General features: G+C 35.8%; 1 protein-coding gene across 2 annotated transcripts; it reads left to right on the top strand.

The window, feature by feature from the left end:
• The first annotated feature begins 3895 nt into the window (after positions 1-3895).
• On the top strand, positions 3896-9846 carry LOC137728772 (eukaryotic translation initiation factor SUI1 family protein). 2 transcript variants are annotated; one of them, XR_011067941.2, is made up of 10 exons: positions 3926-4249; positions 4661-4772; positions 5748-5938; positions 6031-6125; positions 6217-6642; positions 6738-6846; positions 7580-8225; positions 8490-8624; positions 9080-9156; positions 9668-9846. XR_011067941.2 is itself a non-coding variant. In XM_068467530.2 (9 exons), exons 1-8 carry the CDS (start codon positions 4115-4117, stop codon positions 8609-8611), a joined length of 1836 nt encoding a protein of 611 aa, XP_068323631.1. In that variant the 5' UTR covers positions 3896-4114; the 3' UTR covers positions 8612-8624; positions 9668-9846. The 2 variants fall into 2 exon arrangements, 1 of the variants encoding a protein (XP_068323631.1); XM_068467530.2 differs by lacking the exon at positions 9080-9156 and having other exon boundaries at positions 3896-4249.
• Positions 9847-20047: the final 10201 nt, after the last annotated feature.

The raw sequence follows: 20047 nt of genomic DNA, 5'->3' as shown, positions 1-20047 counted from the left end.
AGGATGCATCTGGGCGAGGGGGGGGGGGGGATAAGGATGGTATAATATTTTTATTTTTTATTAAATAACTATACTTTTTATTAACACAAAACCTTGCATGATAAAATTTATTAATATGATATAAAATTAAATTTCATTAACTAGCATGAAAAAATAATATGTTATACAATGGTAGTTTAGTAATCAAGCTAGTTTTAATTCCGATTCAAGTGAACTAGTAAACAAGTTATATGAAATCAATATTATTTTTACTCCGATTTCAGCAAGTATAGTAAACAACAATAACATGAATCTAATTCTGTTTCCTCCTCAATTCAATTTATCTTCAATCTGATTCATCTTCAATTCAATTCCCTTTAATTTGATTACAGATTAGTAAACGCGTCATAAAATGTTTCAACCAAATCAGAAGTCCCAAATATAATATTGGGTGGGAAGGGAAACATTGTATCAACTGATAAAATAGCATTCATCGGTCAAAGTCAAACCGAAGAATCAAAAAAGGACTAATTAAAAGCTTCTGGTTTGACCAAAGAAAAAAGCTTCTAGTTGCTTCTTCTTCTATGCGGTTCAATGGCATATTTGAAAGCAGCTGCTGTTTGAAAAGGAATTGAAACAATGCAAGTCCTTTTCTTAATCAAGGGTGAGCAGCAAAATTGCTAATACATCCGTACGTGTTGTCAACATGTCATTGGGCACGGAACGGATCAAGTCCAAATTTAGGGGAGATTTTTCAATGTGACCAGCACTCGAGGTGATACACCATGTGTCATTATACAAATGGTGAGATATGTGTATTAAAATGTTATTAACTTAAAAAGTAAAATTTCCACCCACTTACATAAAAATACGTGATGTACTATGTCACATCCCCGTCCGGGGCGGATCACTTCCCGGACCCGCTCCACCACAGTAGCACGATATTGTCCGCTTTGGGCTTACCATTCCCTCACGGTTTTGTTTTTGGGAACTCACGAGCAACTTTCCAGTGGGTCATCCATCATGGGATTGCTCTAGCCCCTTTCTCGCTTAACTTCGGAGTTCCTACGGAACTCGAAGCCAGTGAGCTCCCAAAATGCCTCGTGCTAGGTGGAACCAGACGGACCAGGTTCACAGGTCAAACACAAAGGAACAACATCGTTCAAGTCATCTTCCTTGTCACTCGCTCTCATGTTTAATCTTGTTAAGTTGCATAAATTTTGTTTATTACAATTGAGTATCAGATTATTATTAGACCAATTAAAAAGAAAATTAGAGAATTGATTAACAAAAGAGAACTATTATTAGCATTCCAAAAATCTCATTTTGCATTCCTCACAAGTGTATTTTTCTTTCTAATTATTAAAAGTTTGGAGTGCAAAATGAAATTTTTGGAGTGCCAATAACAATTCCATAACAAAATTAGGTATTTGAATTAAATATTATTTGCATTTATGAAAATTAGCTTGACCTACTACAATCCTTACTCCTTGGAGTAAAACTCAAATTTTAGATTCTAAACTCACCACAACTTACTCCAAACCTTGGGAAAAATATGTGTTTTAACCCAAAACTCATTTATGGGGCAAATTTAGGCCAAGATTCCTCCGTGTTAGTAGGCTGGCCCACCATATAAGTCTATTTTTTTAAGTTTTATATTTATAAATTTATTGAATCCAACGACTAAGATTTAATATAATTAAATTCAACGGTAAAAGAAAAAATTTAACAATCCATATTTAAATCTAACGGCTAAAGTAATTAAAACAAAGTTTTTCATGTGTTTCATGTTCTTTCATAATGTTTCATAAGTTTCATGGCGTCTGTTTAGTGATTTTTTCATATCTTTTCAATCTAAATATTTTTAGATTGAAATGTTCATAAAATTAAATTAGGATAGTCTACATAATTTTTTATTTTTAAATAGTTACTTTAAGAAAAAAAATTATCCTAAATTTATCCTTTAAAATCTAAGGCTACAAATTTAACCAAAAATGTTGGAGCAGAAACTGTTTATGGGTTAAAAATTTTAGGTTTAAACACAAGAGTTGGAGATGATCATATAAAAAATGGGCTTAAATTTTAAAGTGCTATCTTTTAGCTGAATTTCTAGCTTCGCCTTTAGATTAATGTAGTTTTACCATGGGAACAGAATTTGGGCATCTATATATGTCAAACAAAATGATGGTTTTGATAACAATTAACAAGTGGCATGGTCATTATTAACCTTTCATTTATTTGGTTTATCCAGCCAAATTGCATAAATTTTTTCAGATAAATCCCTAAAATAAAATAAAGAGTGTATCTTCTATATCTACTAGCAGAGAGCACACATTTTGTGTGTGAACAATTTCTCTTAATATTACATAATTACTGTTTTGTCCTCCTTATATAAATATTGTGTATCAAAAATGAGGGTAAAATTGGAAAAAGTGTATCAAAGTGAGAGTAAAATTGGAAAAATAAGTATATGTTTGTCATTTTCTAAAAAAAAAAAATGGTAAAATAGGGATATGATTGTCATTTTTTTAAATATTACATAATTACTATTTTGTCATCTTTACATAATTACTATTTTGCCCTCTTCATGTCAATATTGTGTATTCAAAAGTGAGGGCAAAATTTGAAAAAAAAAGGGAAAAATGTTGACAAGCCCTATTCTCTTAATAGAATAGAAGAATAGATATAGGCAAAATCGGATAAATGATCATCGTGGCCATAAAGTATTCAGAAGATAGACAATGTGCTAAAAAAAATCAAATTTAAACCCTTGTGGTGAAATCTGTTAAGATTTATACCCCAAATTGAACCTTCCGTTATTCCTCTGTTAGTGTGAAGGTAAGATAATCATTTCATTGGTCAGTTTAGCTTCCTAATAACTAATCGATCAATTTAGCGGTTCATTACTAAAACCTCATTCCCAATTCTGAAGCAATGAAATCACAAATAGAATTCTTGGATTGAAATTAGAAAGGTTTAGTTCATGTTTGAATAGCCACATCATGGCTAAGAGGAGTGGATGGAGACATTGCACCAAAATAATCAGGTATTGCTGCAATCTTGATCACTTGCAATACCCAAATTGGGAAAGACAAAAAAAAAAAAATTAAATGACCCAAATTTCAAAAACCCAGATGGAGATAGAAGAATGTACACTAGGAAGTGACGAGGCTGAGATTCTGAAGACTAATGTTAAGATTGTGGAGGGCAATTTTTGTCGAAGACAAGCAATAAATTCAAGAACGGTGCGTTGGTTGAGAGCTGTTTAGAGGGCTCGAAGATGAGAATCCAAATGAGAGAAGTGAGAGAGAAGTGCTGCCAAAAGTGGAGGGTCTTTGTGAACAACATGTTCATGGGCTGGAATGATGGTTCAAAAACCTTAATTGGTGAGGAGGAGATGGCTACAAGTTTGGGCAGAGAGAGTGGAAGAACGAGTAGCTTCCATAGCTTCTATTTAAATGGGGGAATCGAATCTACCTATCGGGAAGATGAAATTGTCGCGTTGGTTCTGTTTCTGGTTCAGTAGGATGCAGAGATAGAAGAAAGGAAGGAAGGGGAAAAGGGAAGAGAGAGAAATAAAGGGTGGAGTTTGCTATTAACAAAGCAATGAATAGAAGTTTTAAATTTGGGCATAAATTTTAACAGATTTCACCACAAAGACTTAAATTTAAATTTTTAACCACAAGGTTATCTTTCGAATACCTTATGACTACATTGACCATTTATCTGAAAAATAGTGAAACATTAATAATCCCAAAATTACTCTCTCCCATTAAATTTTCATCTATATCTTCTTTTAACTTTTTTTTTAATATAAAAATATTGTTATACTAAAAAAAAAAAAAAGAAAAAAAAAAAAGAATATGAGTGTGGCAAGATACTATTCCTATATATGTCCTATTTTTCACAGAATCGCAAACGGGTTAAATAGGTTCTCTCCTGTGTATTGGGCTGGGGCGGTGATTAATAATTTAATAGCAAAGCCAATGCACCGCCCTAAATTTCTAGTGCCTTCCAGTCCCCAATAAACAAACTTACTTTTGAGGGACTGGCTACTGTTTGCTAAAGTCGATTGTGAAAACACAGAAACATTAACTGCCCGCTCTTTGAAGGATTCTGAGAGAAGGAAAGGAAGATGTTCAAGAAGGCAGTTGAAGCAAGGTCACACCAAAGACTGTCAGGGGCTGACAGGAAGAAGCTCAAGCGGAATCTTAAAGACAAATTTCCCCGAGCTTCCGACTCCGATATCGATGCTTTACTCCCTCCCAAGGTCCCTTTAAATTGGTGGTTTTGTATTTTGTTTATCGATTAATTGGGTGTTTATATTTTACAAATGACCCGTTTAGTGGTTGTGTGCTACGGCTGCCTTGAGTTGTAGACTGTACAATTGATTAATTTCGATCCAATTTCAATACTTTCAATGGTTTCTATTAATTGATAACGAAATCATTCTCATTCGGATTTAGATTATTCCGAGATTAGCTCTTCTATGTGTTTTGCAGACTCTAGACTTCTTTTCGGATTGTTTTTATTGTCATTCGTATTGGACTGGTTATTGTCATTCTCAATTGAAATATGGCTTTCTTACTACTAGTTATTGCCATTTGCAGCGAGTGCTTGAACTCACGATCAAATCTTGTTAGCTACTGACAACTGAATATTTTTTATTAAATTTCTCTAGGTGGAGATATCAGTTTCAAAGTTTCAAAATCGTGTTCATGTATATGGAGTGGAGGGGGGCTTTCCTATATTTTTTGATATTGATGGGCGCGGCACAGACATTTTTCCCACAGGTATCATCTTTTTCAATTATTCCTTCTTTAAACTGCAGTTTGGTTTCTGGGGTGTCATAGTTCTTTCTAGTATGTACCGCACTTGACGATGTAGCGCTCTCTCGAATAAAGATGATGTTAGTTTGCCACTCATGAAGTATCTACAGTATAATTGATATTTTCCTTCTTGAGACAAGCATGGGTAGCAGAGACACTACTTTGATTTTGTAATCATTCTCAAAACATGATGTAATCAAACAAATAAATTAATGTAACATATATTCTTTCTTGTTGTGAGTTTTGAAAGTATAATTGTCCGACATGACATCGTGCTTAGTTTGGGTAAACTTGTTGCAAATAAATTCGATGTCATACTTTTTGTGCAGTGGCATTTACGACTGGAGTTCCCTATTTCCATTAGTGAAACCTATTTCTGACATTCTTAGATAAACTATCGTATTGAAGTTCGAAAGTGTAATTTTTTTTATTCAAAGAACTATATTTTATTCCTCCTTAGAAATAGGATGGCTTGTTTTCATGGTTTTTGAGGTTGGATGTTAAGTTGTAGCGTTCAAAAGTATTCCAAGATTGTAAAGTTTCCAATAATTGAATCTTTGCCTAGTTTTAACTTTTAACAAAGTGTTGATGCTTGATTGGGAATCAATCTTATGTGGGTTTGTATCTCAAAGATTTTTCGGAATGCACCACACCTGCACACTAATAAAGGAAATAAAAGAAAATAGCTGAGAAGTCTGCCCCCTAATTCAGTTTGGAATAATAGGAGTAAAGAAATTTGCCGTATATTTATCAAAGACTTCTAAAGAATACAGGAACCTCAAAAGTTTAAACCCTTGACCTTGGTTTTTAACTTCCTAATTGGACCAATAAAAAATTGGAGGAGTCCGTGGTAGACCATGGTCAATCATGAAAAATACGCTATGCTCAGCTTATATGCAAGATATTCACAATTTTTTGGTTGATGGTTTCCCATTTCAGTTTTTGCACTCTGGAAGGTCCCTGACCTCTTGCCTTCTTTCATGCTGAAAGGGGGTGAGGTTTCCCGATATATCATTGGAGGGGCGGATTTGATGTTCCCTGGTATCAGCATACCTGCTGAAGGTCTACCTTCTTTTACAGCAGGAGAAACCTGGGCAGTAAAAGTTCCAGGAAACCCAGCTCCCATCGCTGTAAGCTTCCTCATAGATTGCAGGACAAACCTTCACTTCATTTATTTATTCAAATAAAGTTAGGGACTTTCTTATTTTGAAAACCACTACAGGTGGGGACTACCACTATGAGCAGCACTGAAGCATTAAAAGCCGGGTTGCGAGGAAAGGCTTTAAAGATTACTCACTATTATCGTGACTTACTTTGGCAAGTATTGGGGGTTACTGACTAAATGATTGGTCAATAATTAAAGTTTTCTTTAAGTAACGTTTTTAGATTTTTTTTTCTTTCTTTCCAGGGAATCAGTTGAGGGCCCTTATGTTCCAAATGCAGGCTTTTATGAAGATGTTGTGTTTGAGGATCCTACCTTGTCATCATCACAAATTTCTGAGTCTTATGCTAGCACAACTGAAGGTTCAAATGACCAAGAGAACGGAAGTAATGAAAAAGAAATTGGACAACCCGTTGATGTGGACGTGCACTCTGAACCTAGTTCCACTTCAGAGGCACAGATTGAGGTTGGGGACGAGATTGCTAAAGAAATAACTGCTCATGTAGGTGATCTGAAGGTAACAGATGATCATGCTGCTGATCAGTCTAATGGGGAGGACCAACATCCTCTTTCCACTGAGGATGTGGATATGCTTCTGGAAAAATGCCTTTTGCAAGCATTGCATACAACTATTAAGGATAAAGACCTTCCTATGCCTGGCAGCACACTATGGTATAATATGTTATATGATATTTGGTCTCCATGCTCTATCTGGGGCAAATGCCCTATTTATAGAAATTTCCTCATTTGCTTTCTGCTTTCTGCAGGTCAAACCACGTTCTAACTTGTAGGCCTTCAGGCATCACACTCGACATCAAGAAATCATCATACAAGAAATTATCAAAGTGGTTACAAGCTAAATCTTCTACAGGCTTGGTGCGTAATTCTTTCGTTTTCTTCTTTTTGAAAGAGAACCCTTATGTGTTTTAACATTGTCACTTTTGGGAGCTTGTTATGCAAACCACCGAGTTTCAAACTTCCTAAGAGGTGCTGTATGATCCACGAAGTGGACCAAGTGATCTTATTGAATAGGATGCATAAATGATGTTGCTTTATTGTATTCAGGGTATACATGAAGCAGTAAGTTTAAATGTTTTCAGATCTATTCACATGTGTTAAAATGATTTTGAGCATTGGCATTATTTGTATCAGCTCTGTTAATAGGAATTTCCATTATCAAGTGGAAGAGAGACTTACATTTTTATCCTAGGTTTCTATGAGCTCTCGGCAAAATCAATACACAATTAGCATAAAAGGAAAACTTGAATTTCAGTAAATCAGTTATATAGTCTTTCTTTATTGGGTTTCAGCATTGTATGGTGATTGCTCTTAGTCTTGTTCTGTTTCTATTTCAATTGCTATATACAGTGCGTACGTGGGCGATATGCCCCTTGGTGTGTGAAAAAAAAATGAAAAAAGTCATGCTTATAAATTAAAAACAGAAACTCTGGTGCATTCGGAAAGAGGATGTAACCTTTTTGTAGGAAATTTAAAACAAGCAAGTGATTAAGTTTTGGTGTTCCTGTACTCTGTGCTTTTTAGCAGTTCAGTTTTCTGAGATTAATCTGTATTCTCTTTGTTTGCACTATGTTGGCTCCAAAACATGCAGATTTCAGTGAAAGAAGATAAATACAAAAAGGAGTCTGTATTGTTATCGGTTAACCGCAAGCATTCAGATTACTCATCTTTTAAGCCTGAGAAACGAGAAGTGGAGAAAACTGTTCAAACTGGTGTTGCTACTGTCAGTGAAAGGCGGTCCCTCAAAATGCTTGAAGTGGCCGAGATCTATAAATCAAGTGTACATGTCAATCCCATACTAGCTTCTGTTGGGGCCGACACAGGAAAGCTATACAGTGCTTCAGATGCCACAGATATTGTGTTTACATATGTTGAAAAAGAAAACCTGATTAAGCCCTCAGATAAATCCATTGTGGTGTTGGATCCAATATTATGTGATGCACTATTCAAGGGAGCCATAAAAAAAGGTGCAATGTACCCAACAGAAATTCACAAGAGAGATTTAGGAGCAGCATTTGTAAATAGGATGCAAGCCCATCACGTTGTGACAAGGGGAAGTGAGTCGGTTGTTCGTAAAGGTGGTCTGAAAACAATACAGATAATGACAGAAAGGCGGCAAGGTAACAAGAAAGTGACCAAATTATCAGGTCTGGAATCCTTTTTGGTCGATCCTGAAGCTTTGGCATCAGAGCTACAGAAGAAGTTTGCTTGCAGCACAACGGTGGCTGAACTACCAGGTGCAGTGTTTTGTTGTGTTAATTGAATTGATATTAGTGAGGTGTATTCTTTTCTCTTCTTCTCTCAAAATTTTCTAGTAGCCTGGCAACGTTAGTCTTAATGAATGAATACTGCTGCTTACTGTTTAAAGTATATTCTTATAACCTTTCTCCAATGGTAATAAATCCTGTTGCCAGTTTTGGTTGTCTGGAAATAGTATTTTGTTGCGATGTTTCAAGGATTCCTTCCTTGGTTTTCTTATGAACACATGTTTCTCTTTTCAGGTAAGAAAGGGCATGAGGTTCTGGTTCAAGGTGGTGTGATTGATGATCTGGCAAAGCATATGATTGAACAATATGGGATCCCAAAGAGATACATAGAGGTTCTTGATAAAACCAGGAGATGAGAGATTGAGAGAGGTTAGTATACTTGACTCTTCTTGATGGTAGTAAAGAGATGTAGGGCAAACCATTCTTATTAATGCCTTGATTGAGTGGATTCAGTCTCTAGGAGCCTGTTTGTTAGTTATGCTTGTGCTTTTGTTCTAATTAGCAGATAGAGGAAATGGAAGATGAAGATGGTAATAGAAAGAGGAGAGAAGAAGAATAAAATACAAAAAAGTAAAGTTTTAATGTAAAAAATAAAAGGGAATAGTAGATTTTAAACTTAATTTTATGTATTCTTCTTCCTTTTGTCCTCACCTCTGCGTCTGCTTTCATATTTCTCATATTTTCCCCATGATTAATAAGTAATTTCTTGTATATGTGATGTGTGATTTGGTCTTTTGTGTTTCTGTTTTATGATTATGTTTGTTTGTTGTACACATTAAATTTTGATATCCATTGTCCCTTGTTATTCCACACACCAAAAACAGTTGGCAAGGACTAGTTGCTATAGCGTGCTGCCTTGTGAGAGACTCATATCTACTTCCTACTTTCATGATGAGAAATGGTAGTCCTGGACTCCTGTTAGTAGATTGATACAAAAATAAAAATAAATTATGTTATGCTCCTGATGTTTCCTTTAAATGTTTTTCTTTTTCAGCATTTATGTTGACAATCATGCATTCAGTTCTTTCAATACCTATAATATCTTTGATAAATTTTTCTGGTAGGTTTTTTTCGTGATATTTCTATTGATAGATTTGCTGCAGTTGGTTCTTTGTCTTCAATATAAGTTGTTTGATTGAAATTTTCATTTTTTTGGTATTCAGATAAGTTCAACACCGAGCCACTGCAGTGCATATTTACACTTATCTGAAGTTTATCATTAATAGCTTGTGTCTTAGAAAAACTAAGTTGAAAACTGTTATTGAAACCACGGATGTGATTTATTGTCCAAGATTCATTGAGCATTTAATTCAACAATCAAAATTGCTGTTGTAGTTTTATTTTCTAAAAAGAAGGTAGGTGTATTGTACTCAAAATCTTGTTGGATGTGAAATACGAAATTTTTGTTTCAGGTACGATTCTGAAGAGAAGGGATTCAGATTGGAAGTGTTGGGCGTTTTTGATTGATGTGGAGGAATAAAAGTTGATTTTTGTACTTTATTAGATCTATTAGAATATATAAAGTCTACTTCTCTGCTGTAACTTTGAGATTTCAGATTATATCAATTAAACTTTTTAAGTTTTATTTCAATCTGGTGGGTTCCAGAGATTGTGTGGCTTGGTGTGTTTCAAGGTTAACCATTCATGCGAGTTTGTAATGCAAGAAGAAAATTATGCTGACTTTGAAGCGTGAGTATCAAGATGCCAGTGCTCAAAGGGATGGTGTTAAAGCCTTCGTGCTTTCCAGAGATTGTGTGGCTTGGTGTGTATCAAGATGCAAGATACCAGTGCTCAAAGGGATGATGTTGAAGTTTTCGTGCTTTCCAGAGATTGTGTGGCTTGGTGTGTACCAAGATGCCAGTGCTCAAAGGGATGATGTTAAAGTTTTCGTGCTTTCAATCTTGTTTGACAACTTTTTTACAAGTGGGAGAGGCTAATGTAGGACAAAACAGGGGTCGATTAAAGTGGCTAAAATTACAGAAAATACGATGATGGACGGCTGGCAAGAGACCACGCAAGAAAGAAAATTCATGTTCAACCATCGCTACAACCATCGGAATATTCGGGTTTTTAAGTTTTGAGTAATTTTATATTAGGAAAACTAATGAAAAAGGCTTGAAAACTTTGAGTTTTAATGATAAGGACAAAATAAAGTTTTAATGACAAAGACAAAATAAAGGGTAAAATGAATAGTACTAGGATTGACTTTTTAGTGTAAAAATATGGTTTTTCGTTAAAGTAAATAGTACTATGGGTTTTTCGTTAAAACTTCCTTTTATATTTTCTTGTCTCAAAAGGATTATGTTTCCATTTCTCTAGTTAATTAGGATTTTCTTTTATGTTTCTTTTAATATGGTTCAAATTCGTCTTTGGCGACCTAAGACCCAGATAAAGACCTACTGGTGCGGGGAATTTAGGGGGTGTTTGTTTTCCCTCACCAACTCTCACTGGACTGGACTAGACTAAAGTTTAGCCCAGTCCAATGTTTGTTACTCGCAAGGGACTAACTATAGTGGAACTAACATGCAGTCGTTCTGACTAAAACCTTACTTAGCCGGCCTTAACGAGACCCCTCAAATACCTTAAGAGTAGCTAATACGGTCTTTCCGCCACGTCCTCGTCTTTGTCTTGCACGACTGCGCGCCATCTACATCTTTGATCCCCACACCGTGCTGTTTGCAACTCCGATCCCGACCCATGCTTATATGGTCTTACCTAGCCCCCACCACCTAAGTCTCAAAATTCAAAATGGGAAGACATATAAGAGAGAGAGTCAAGTAGCAACGGATCATCTAATGGGAAGAAATGTGTCTCTGTCAAATATTTATCCCCTGTCACTGTCGAATACCAGCGCCCACAGGAACCAAGCCTCTGGATCTCAATTCCCTCTTGTGATTCTTCTTTTCTTTGCACTACTCATCTCCTTGATTTTTTTTCGTTGGGCATGGTTTAGTCTGGTTTTTGAGAATTGGAGAAAAATTGAGAAGTTTTGTCTGATGCGAAGAGAGATGAATAATTGGTTTAGTCTGATTTCTGAGAATTCGAGAAAATTTGAGAAGTTTTGTCTGGTGCGACGAGAGAGAATGGTAGAGATAGGGGAGAGCTAAAAAACAAAACAAAAAATCTAAATTTTAGAAATAATTTAATCCATAATTTAGTCTGACACTGGATCAAACGCTCCATTATTCTTATACCACTTAGTCCATTCCAAGCCAATCTCGCTTAGTCCCCAAAACTAATCCAATATGAAATAGTCAGGTGCAACAAACGCACCCTTGGTGTCCATCTTCAGGTCGATTGCCCCGCACCTAAGCCCTCTAAGCACCCTGAATGTTTCCTTTGTTGGAGTATGTCAGGTTGATTTCCGTGGTGGACTCCTACCAATGAAAGGCAGGTTAAGAATTGTAGAAGTTATCTTGGCTAGCCCCTTATGGAAGACTTACCTTTACTGTTGGATGGTTATGGCGCAAGTCCTGTTTTGTTCAACTTTAGACCATCTTCAACTAAACGAGGGCCAGAGAGCTCGTTTTAGCCCTCTAGCCCTCCAAGAAATTAATATTTTAATGAACAGTGCATGGCCATATTTCTTACCATCTCCAACCGAGGGTCAAAGGGCTATATGGCTCGGTTTAGCCCTGTCACAAAAAACCGTCTCTAACAGAGGGCCAAACACAATTTGTTATTTAAATTTAAAAACTACAACTTATGTTTAAAAACTACAACTTATGTTTAAAAACTACAAATTAAATTTAAAAACTACAACAACTTAAATTTATAAGGAAAAAAAAAAGAGATTTTTTAAATATTTTTTTACAAATTTTGGCCAAAAAAAATTCAACTTCAAATCCAACGGCTAGTTGATGCCAGCATGACGTCAGCTAGCCGTTCGATTTGATTTTTTTTTTTTTTTTTGCTATAAATAAGATGGATATTGGGTTATAATTCACAAACCTTTGAATTCAATCTATTTCATTTCAATCTCTTTCAATTCAAGTTTACAATGAATTCCAGCTTTAGATCCTTTTCGAATTCCAATTGGGGGTCCTCATCCAATTCCGAATTGGAAGAAAAATGGGCGCATATGAGACGGAAGATGAGGAGTCTGATGAAGAAGATGAAGCATAGCGCAACACACAATATGTGGCAGCCATGGTTACGGCCATGGTGTGTCAGCCAACTGAGGAACAACCTCAATGGGTTGGCTTTGTTTTTGGTCGCTCTTACAAACCACGAAATAGAGTGATGACACTTGCCAATCTGATGAACAACTACTTCAACCCCAACTTGGTGTACATAGAAGATGATTTCAGACGTCGCTTTCGGATGAGGTGTCATGTCTTCAAGCGTTTACTTAATGATGTCCATCAGGTCAATCCATACTTTCAACAAAAGCTGAACAGAGCAGGCCGTCCTGGTTTCTCACCTCATCAGAAGGTTACTGTTGAACTACGAATGATGGCCTATGGCTCCCTAACTGATTCGATGGATGAAACCCATGATATGTTTGAGTCTACATGCCTTGATACTCTTGCTGAATTCTGTAACGCAATTGTTCAGCTTTACAAATAGGAGTACCTCCGCGAGCCAAATCAAGAAGATCTGGATCAGTTTATTCGCAAAGCTGAAGACCGTGGGTTTTTGGGCATGATAGGGTCATTAGACTACATGCATTGGAATTGGAAGCACTGTCCCACCGGATGACAATGAGGCTTTAGCGGAAGGTTGAGAAAACCAACTATTGTGTTGGAGGCGGTTGCCTCATATGACACATAGATCTGACATGCTTTCTTTAAAGTCCTTGGATCTCAAAATGACATTACAGTTCTTGGGCGTTCACCCCTCTTCAATAACCTGACTGAAGGTAAATCACCTAAACTTGACTACTACATCAACGACCATCATGAATGGCATCTACCCAAAGTGGGCGACACTTGTCCAAGCAATTCCAAACTCTAAAAAAGACGCCGAAAAGTGTTTTAGCTTACACCAAAAGGCATACCGAAAAGATGTTGAAAAGATTTTGGTGTTCTACAAGCACAGTGGAAGATCATCAAGGAACCGGCAAGAGGGTAGAGTCTAGAAAATTTGGACTCCATCACGGTGTCTTGCATCATATTACACAACATGATTGTGGAAGATGAACGAGATAGGTATATTGATGGAGAGTTTGATGACGACTAAGAGGATCCAAATAGGTCAAGAAGAACTCGTGCAAAAATATATGATGGGCCTAATTTGCCCTTCAATCCAAGAATTGGTAGTATCTCTATAAATGAGTACATGAGACGCTATAGGATGATATGTTCCCATGCCACAAATAAGTACCTACAACAAGATATTGTTGCACATCTTTGGGCCAAAAGAAGCATAAAATAGACGTTTAAGTTTTATGTTGTTAAATGTTTTTAAAAATGTTGTCTAAGTTTCATGTTGTTAAATGTTTTTTTTTATGTTGTATAATTTTTATGTTGGTTAATGTTATTTAATGTTGTTTCATATTGTTTAATATTGTTTCATGTTACTTAATTTAATTTAAGGGTAAATTACACTTTCATACCTCATATTTGGAATCTATTTCAATTCCTTACAACATCTTTAAAACATTTCACTGACGTACAATTTTATTTCAAAATAATACCTCCGTTACATTTTCCATCCATTGATCTGTTAAATGCTGACGTGACTGCCATATATATGCCACGTAGCCGCCAAATGTCTGCCACGTGGCAAATAAAATATTTTTTTAATTTTTTTAAAAAACTTGAATTTTCTCAAAAAAAGAAAAAAAAAAAATTGAAACCAGTGCCTTCCCTTCCCCACAACGACCCTAACCCAAAAACCTGCAAGAAGAAGAAGAGGAAGGAAAAAAAAAAAAAAGCCCCAGTACGTCCCACCCGAGCTACCCCTTTCTCCCATCCCCTCACCCTTCCCAAAAATCCCCCATTACCCACAAAAATTCCACCCGAGATTAGGTGGATTTACCACAAAACCAGTCCAAAAATCATCTCAAACTCAAAGTATTTTCAAAACCCACCTATACTGAAAATCACGAGATCCTGGCCTGAGGAGGGTGGGGAAGGGGGGTAGGTTGTGCGGCGCCGGGAGGGGTGGGGTAGGGAGGGAGGTGGGTCGCCGGGGGCGGGGGGGGGGACGAGCTGGGTTTGGGGCTTTTTTTTCCTTCTTCTTCTTCCTATTGTTGCTGCAGGTTTTTTTTTTTTTTTTCTTCTTCTTCCTCCCTCCTCTTCTTTTTCTTCTTGTTGCTGCAGCGGGGGGGGGGGGGGGGGGAAGGTTGCGCGGTGCCAGAGGGGGGGACGAACTGGGTTTGGGGTCTTTTTTTTCCTTCTTCTTCTTCCTGCTGCTACTGCTGCAGGTTTTTTTTTTTTTTTTTTCTTCTTCTTCCTCCCTCTTCTTCTTCTTCTTCTTGCTGCTGCAACAGGTTTTTTGGGTTTTGGGTTAGAGATAAGGATGTGGGTCTCTTGGGGGGGGGGTGAGGGATATGGGTTTCATTTTATTTTTTTTTTCAATTTTTTTCTTTTTTTTTGAGAAAATTCAGGTTTTTTAAAAAAAATTAAAAAATTATTTTATTTGCCATGTGGCAGACATTTGGTAGCCACGTGACATATATGTGGCAGCCACGTCAACATTTAACAGATCAATTGATGAAAAATGTAACGGAGACATTATTTTGAAATAAAATAGTACTTAAAATATGATAGTGAAATGTTTTGAAGATGTTGTAAGGAATTGAAACAGACCCAAATCTGAGGTATGAAAGTGTAATTTACCGTTAATTTAATGTTATTTAATGGCTTAGGAAGTTTTAGGAAAAAAAATAGAATTTAAAAATTTTGTAAAAAAAAAAAAAAACTACTAGCTGACGTCAGCAGTTAGTCGTTGGAAATTTGAATCCTGGCTCGGCCCGGGGCCGGCTCATTTGGGCCGGTTGATTGGCCCTTTGGCCCTTTTTTGACTAGTGGGGTCCACGAGCCCTTTGGCTTGGCCCTCGGTTGGAGACGGTTTTCAGACCATTTTCAGCACTCTGGACCCTTCAGTTGGAGATGGTCTTAGTTTCTTAAACTTGGTTGCTTAAAAGTTGTTACTTGGGAGATATTGAGAGGTATGCCAGTTGAGTTAATTATGTTATTTTCTCTTGCTAGTTGTTGCTCCGATTAAATTAAACTGAGCTGATAGCTAAGCAAAATACTTATGCAATCTCTAATCTTGGATTATAGCGGTCACGATGATCTCAACCGAAGTTTCTAAAATCGAATCTCTTTCTTCTCCACTAACAACAACAAAAACAAAAACAAACAAAAAAAAAAAAAAAAAAGAAAAAAAGAAAAAAAAAAGGAAGCGAGATATCACCGAACATAATCTACACAAATCATACAACTGAAGCCTAATTATTAAGCAGCTGTAATGTCAATAAGTGCAAGTTGGTTAGATGTTGTCATGGGATGGGAAGGAAGATAATAAAAGACAACAAGGGAAGAATTGAGTGGCAAGAAATATGATAGGGTCGTAAGGACATCGTATATTCTTCGTAATATCCAAAAATTCCAAGTTCTAATGGGGTTTTTCCTTTCCATCGGTTTTGAACCCCATAATCCCATATGGCCTTTATGCTCATCGTTTCATGCACATATTTGCCCACTTCCATCATCTCTTTATCATTTTCATGTAATGTTTTTTAACTCCCATCTTCATACGCTATACAACTCTTTCAATAACCTCTAATTTTCTTTTGTTTCTTTCCTTCAATTGGCCTTATATATACACATTCCTTTTCTTTTTCTTTCTCTTGTGCTCTCTTAACATGGTCACGGTGATAGACGTTGGAAAATAAAGTTTATATGTGAGGCATATAATAAAATAATATACAATTTATGTTGGGAGGTGAAAGTTAAACTATCAAACTACTACAGTTAATTCAACTTTTTTACAGGCGTCTAAGATATAACAAAATAATATTACATGTGGGCCTAAAGGCCTAAAAAATTTAATTTACTAATAGATTTGTTTCTTCTTTGGCCTACAATTAAAATTAATTGAATCATTTTTCTGCAAGAGGGTGGCAATTTTGAGCCTAGCTACTAGGCTCGACACTAGCAAGTGGGTAGAGAGAAACTGAAATGTCTCTGTGAGTTTTTTTGGTCCTTAAAAAAGTCGATAATCGTGATTTATCATCGATTATCTCTTTTTTTAATTTTTTTTTCCAAAAAAAAAAAAAAAAAACCTCATCGACGCTAGTGAGTGGAGTGTGCATGCCTCTGATGCCTATTGCCTACGTTACGGTATCTGATGCCTAACAAGAATACCTACTTCGCTCGATTATTCATGCAAATTTACATCGTGGAATAGTGGAAAGGCTATTTAAAAGTTGTATAAAAAAAGAGGTTTTTCAACTTTAATTCTTAAAGAAGATAGAAATTTAATAAAAATTTGATGTTAGATTACATATTGATTATAGTATCTTGATGTGTCCTTAATTCAAATTAATTAATGTGTATTTTATTAAATATCTCCCATTATAATATTTAAATTTATTAAAATACACATTTTAATTTATTTTTTAATCACAATTTTTTTATATTAATTTATTAATTTTATTTAACATGCTTCAAACTTGAAGGACTAAATTAATATACCTAAATATTAGTTCCGATATGTATTATATTGAATTAATGTACCTAAATATTAGTACAGAAATGTATATACCAAAATGTATGCACCGAAGTGTATTATATTGAATTAATATACCTACATGTGTGTACCGAAATGCATGCACTGTCACATCCCGGCCCGGGCGGGACCACTTCCCGGGCCCGACTCCACTACCGTAGCACGATATTGTCCGCTTTGGGCTTACCATTCCCTCACGGTTTTATTTTTGGGAACTCACGAGCAACTTCCCAGTGGGTCACCCATCATGGGATTGCTCTAGCCCCCTTCTCGCTTAACTTCGGAGTTCCTACGGAACCTGAAGCCAGTGAGCTCCCAAAAGGCCTCGTGCTAGGTAGGGATTGGAATATAGATTTAAGGATCGCTCCCCTGGGCGATGTGGGATGTTACAATCCACCCCCCTTAGGGGCCCGACGTCCTCGTCGGCACACTTCCGGCCAGGGATAGGCTCTGATACCAAATTGTCACATCCCGACCCGGGCGGGACCACTTCCCGGGCCCGACTCCACTACCGTAGCACGATATTGTCCGCTTTGGGCTTACCATTCCCTTACGGTTTTGTTTTTGGGAACTCACGAGCAACTTCCCAGTGGGTCACCTATCATGGGATTGCTCTAGCCCCCTTCTCGCTTAACTTCGGAGTTCCTACGGAACCCGAAGCCAATGAGCTCCCAAAAGGCCTCGTGCTAGGTAGGGATTGGAATATACATTTAAGGATCGCTCCCCTGGGCGATGTGGGATGTTACATGCACCAAAATGTATTATATTGAATTAATGTACTAAATGTTTGTATCGAAATGCATGTACCGAAATGTGTGTACCTAAATGTATGCACTGAATTGTATTATAATGAATTTAATATACCTAAATGAAGAAGACAAAGTATATCGAAATATAATGTGTAATAAAAATTAGTTATCTAATTATTTACAACAAAATATATTATGACGAATGAAATGAAAATTATGATTATATTGAAATGAAATTAATACATTAAAATTTGGAAGAAAAAAGAAGAAATAATTAAAACATCAAAATATAATTAATAAATTAGATGATTAATGTATCAATGGACTAAAATTAGATTGTGATCTTGCTCATAATTTTAGTCAAAAAGTCATATTTGACAAGGATTAGAATGAAGTTTTCTATAAAATAAAAAAAAGCACATATAAATGTAATTCATTCTTTTGCGGACGTGAATGTTTAAGTTTCGGGTCGACCAACATGTTATTATTTCGACTTTGATTCCATCCGAACACAATCTATTTACTTTAAAGGTTTAGGATGATCGTAAAGGTTTAGAATTTAGGCTTTTAAGTCTTGAAATTTTCTTTTAGGCCAATATATTATAACTCAATATTTAAGCAAAAATCATGTGGCCACCCATAAGGTAAAAAGTTAGCAGGGTTTACACACACACACCCCTCCATATCCTCAGCTCATTGAATAGTAAATTTGCTAAGCCTTCATATTTATATTAAAAAAATGCATTATATATGTAATGAATAGTTTTTATCGAACATTCGAGTTACAACATTTGAGAAAAAGAAAAACATAAAGTTGAGATCTCATAGAAACCATACATGATACAACAAGTAAATTAAGCAACTTGATAGAGAAATTTATTCCTAACGATAACGATTGGGGTGTAGAGTATAAGATTCTTAATTATTTGAATCAATGCAAATTAATTCTATCTTTCTACGTTTTCATTGAAGTGAAACGAGAGTAATAAAGGAGAGGAGACACGATAGCATTCTCAATCTTTTTAACTTTTTCTTCTTTATATATATGGTGACTTGATCTGAAGCATGCATGCTCAAAGTTGAGTAGTATCATGATCAGGTGCACTTTTAATTTTTGTTTTCTCGGTTTTCCTTTTCGCTCCCTTCATTCTCCTCTCAATGAACAAAAACATCAAGAATCCAATGATGGGGCTTCATTAATATCGATATCTAACTTAACTACTGAGCTTCATTGTTAATGAATAAACCGAATAAACTGACTTATATGCGAATACATGAAAGTAAGTTGTGAGGTGGACAACTACTAGTCATGACTCGTGCATGAATGATGGACTTGACTCAACCCAAACAAAATTCTTATAAAAAAGGAGAAATAATGCCCAGTAAATGTGTTACATATGATTCTATAGAGAATAATGCTACGAACATCACATTTTTAATATTAAATAGTAACATATTGCCAATGTATGTATTTTATGTATTATGACTTTTATTAAATATGTAAAAGACATATTGAGTTTAACTAATCATATATCACACAACTGTCCTCTTGCAATCAAGTTTTTTTGTAAGTCCTTCTGAGCGCCAAAGAGAAAAAGCTATATATAGTGATCTATTTTATTTTGGTCTAGTCCTATTGATCATTGTTGTATTTAATTTGTACCTTTATTCAAAACATGATTAATAATGTGGTCAGTAAATTGGTTAAAATAGCAACAATCTTCTATGAAACGTTAGAATATCTTGCAATTAAATTCTACTTTATTTTTTAATTTTATATAAAAATAATAATGCTATTTAGATACACAAAACTATAACATAATATAAGTGAGCAATGAGCCCCTACTAATACATACGAGTTTATATTAAAAAGTGTGTTAACAATACATCAATTTTGTGTGTTAAAATAACATTATTCTAGTTTGACCAATAAGCTGGGATCATGCAACTGCATGCACTACCATGCTTCAACGTACCATGGAAAGACAACACTAAGAGTAGTATATTGCTGTGTGATGATCTACGATGCATGACACGAACATGGACATGAGAACACGACACGGCATGACATGAGAATACGTCAAATTAACAAGAATAATCAGTGTATGATCACAAGAGAATACGACACGACACGGAGATATGAGAGAATATCATTGTGTCCATGCATCGTTAGTGATGATGTCATATATAACACTAGCTAGCTAGTGCGTGGTTGGAAAAGCCTGCAAGTATATAACGAATGTTGTATACTCTGCACTCTGCAGTGTAACGTTTGATTAGTGAGTGCTGTGATTGGAAAACGAAGGGATGCAATGCAACGCATATGGCATTAGAACCGGACAAACAATAGAGATTGGAAAC

The sequence above is a fragment of the Pyrus communis genome, chromosome 10 (assembly GCF_041283825.1).
Source record: "Pyrus communis isolate YQ-2024b chromosome 10, ASM4128382v1, whole genome shotgun sequence".
NCBI classification, from domain to species: Eukaryota; Viridiplantae; Streptophyta; class Magnoliopsida; order Rosales; family Rosaceae; genus Pyrus; species Pyrus communis.
This window is presented reverse-complemented; position numbering and strand designations above follow the sequence as displayed.

Bases quoted from the DNA above. Each gene is read 5' to 3' on its own strand.
- LOC137728772 (XM_068467530.2), top strand. From the start codon at position 4,115: ATGTTCAAGAAGGCAGTTGAAGCAAGGTCACACCAAAGACTGTCAGGG. The intron at 6,643-6,737 runs GTATAATATGTT...TGCTTTCTGCAG, and splicing joins ATGCCTGGCAGCACACTATG to GTCAAACCACGTTCTAACTT. The intron at 6,847-7,579 runs GTGCGTAATTCT...CAAAACATGCAG, and splicing joins CTAAATCTTCTACAGGCTTG to ATTTCAGTGAAAGAAGATAA.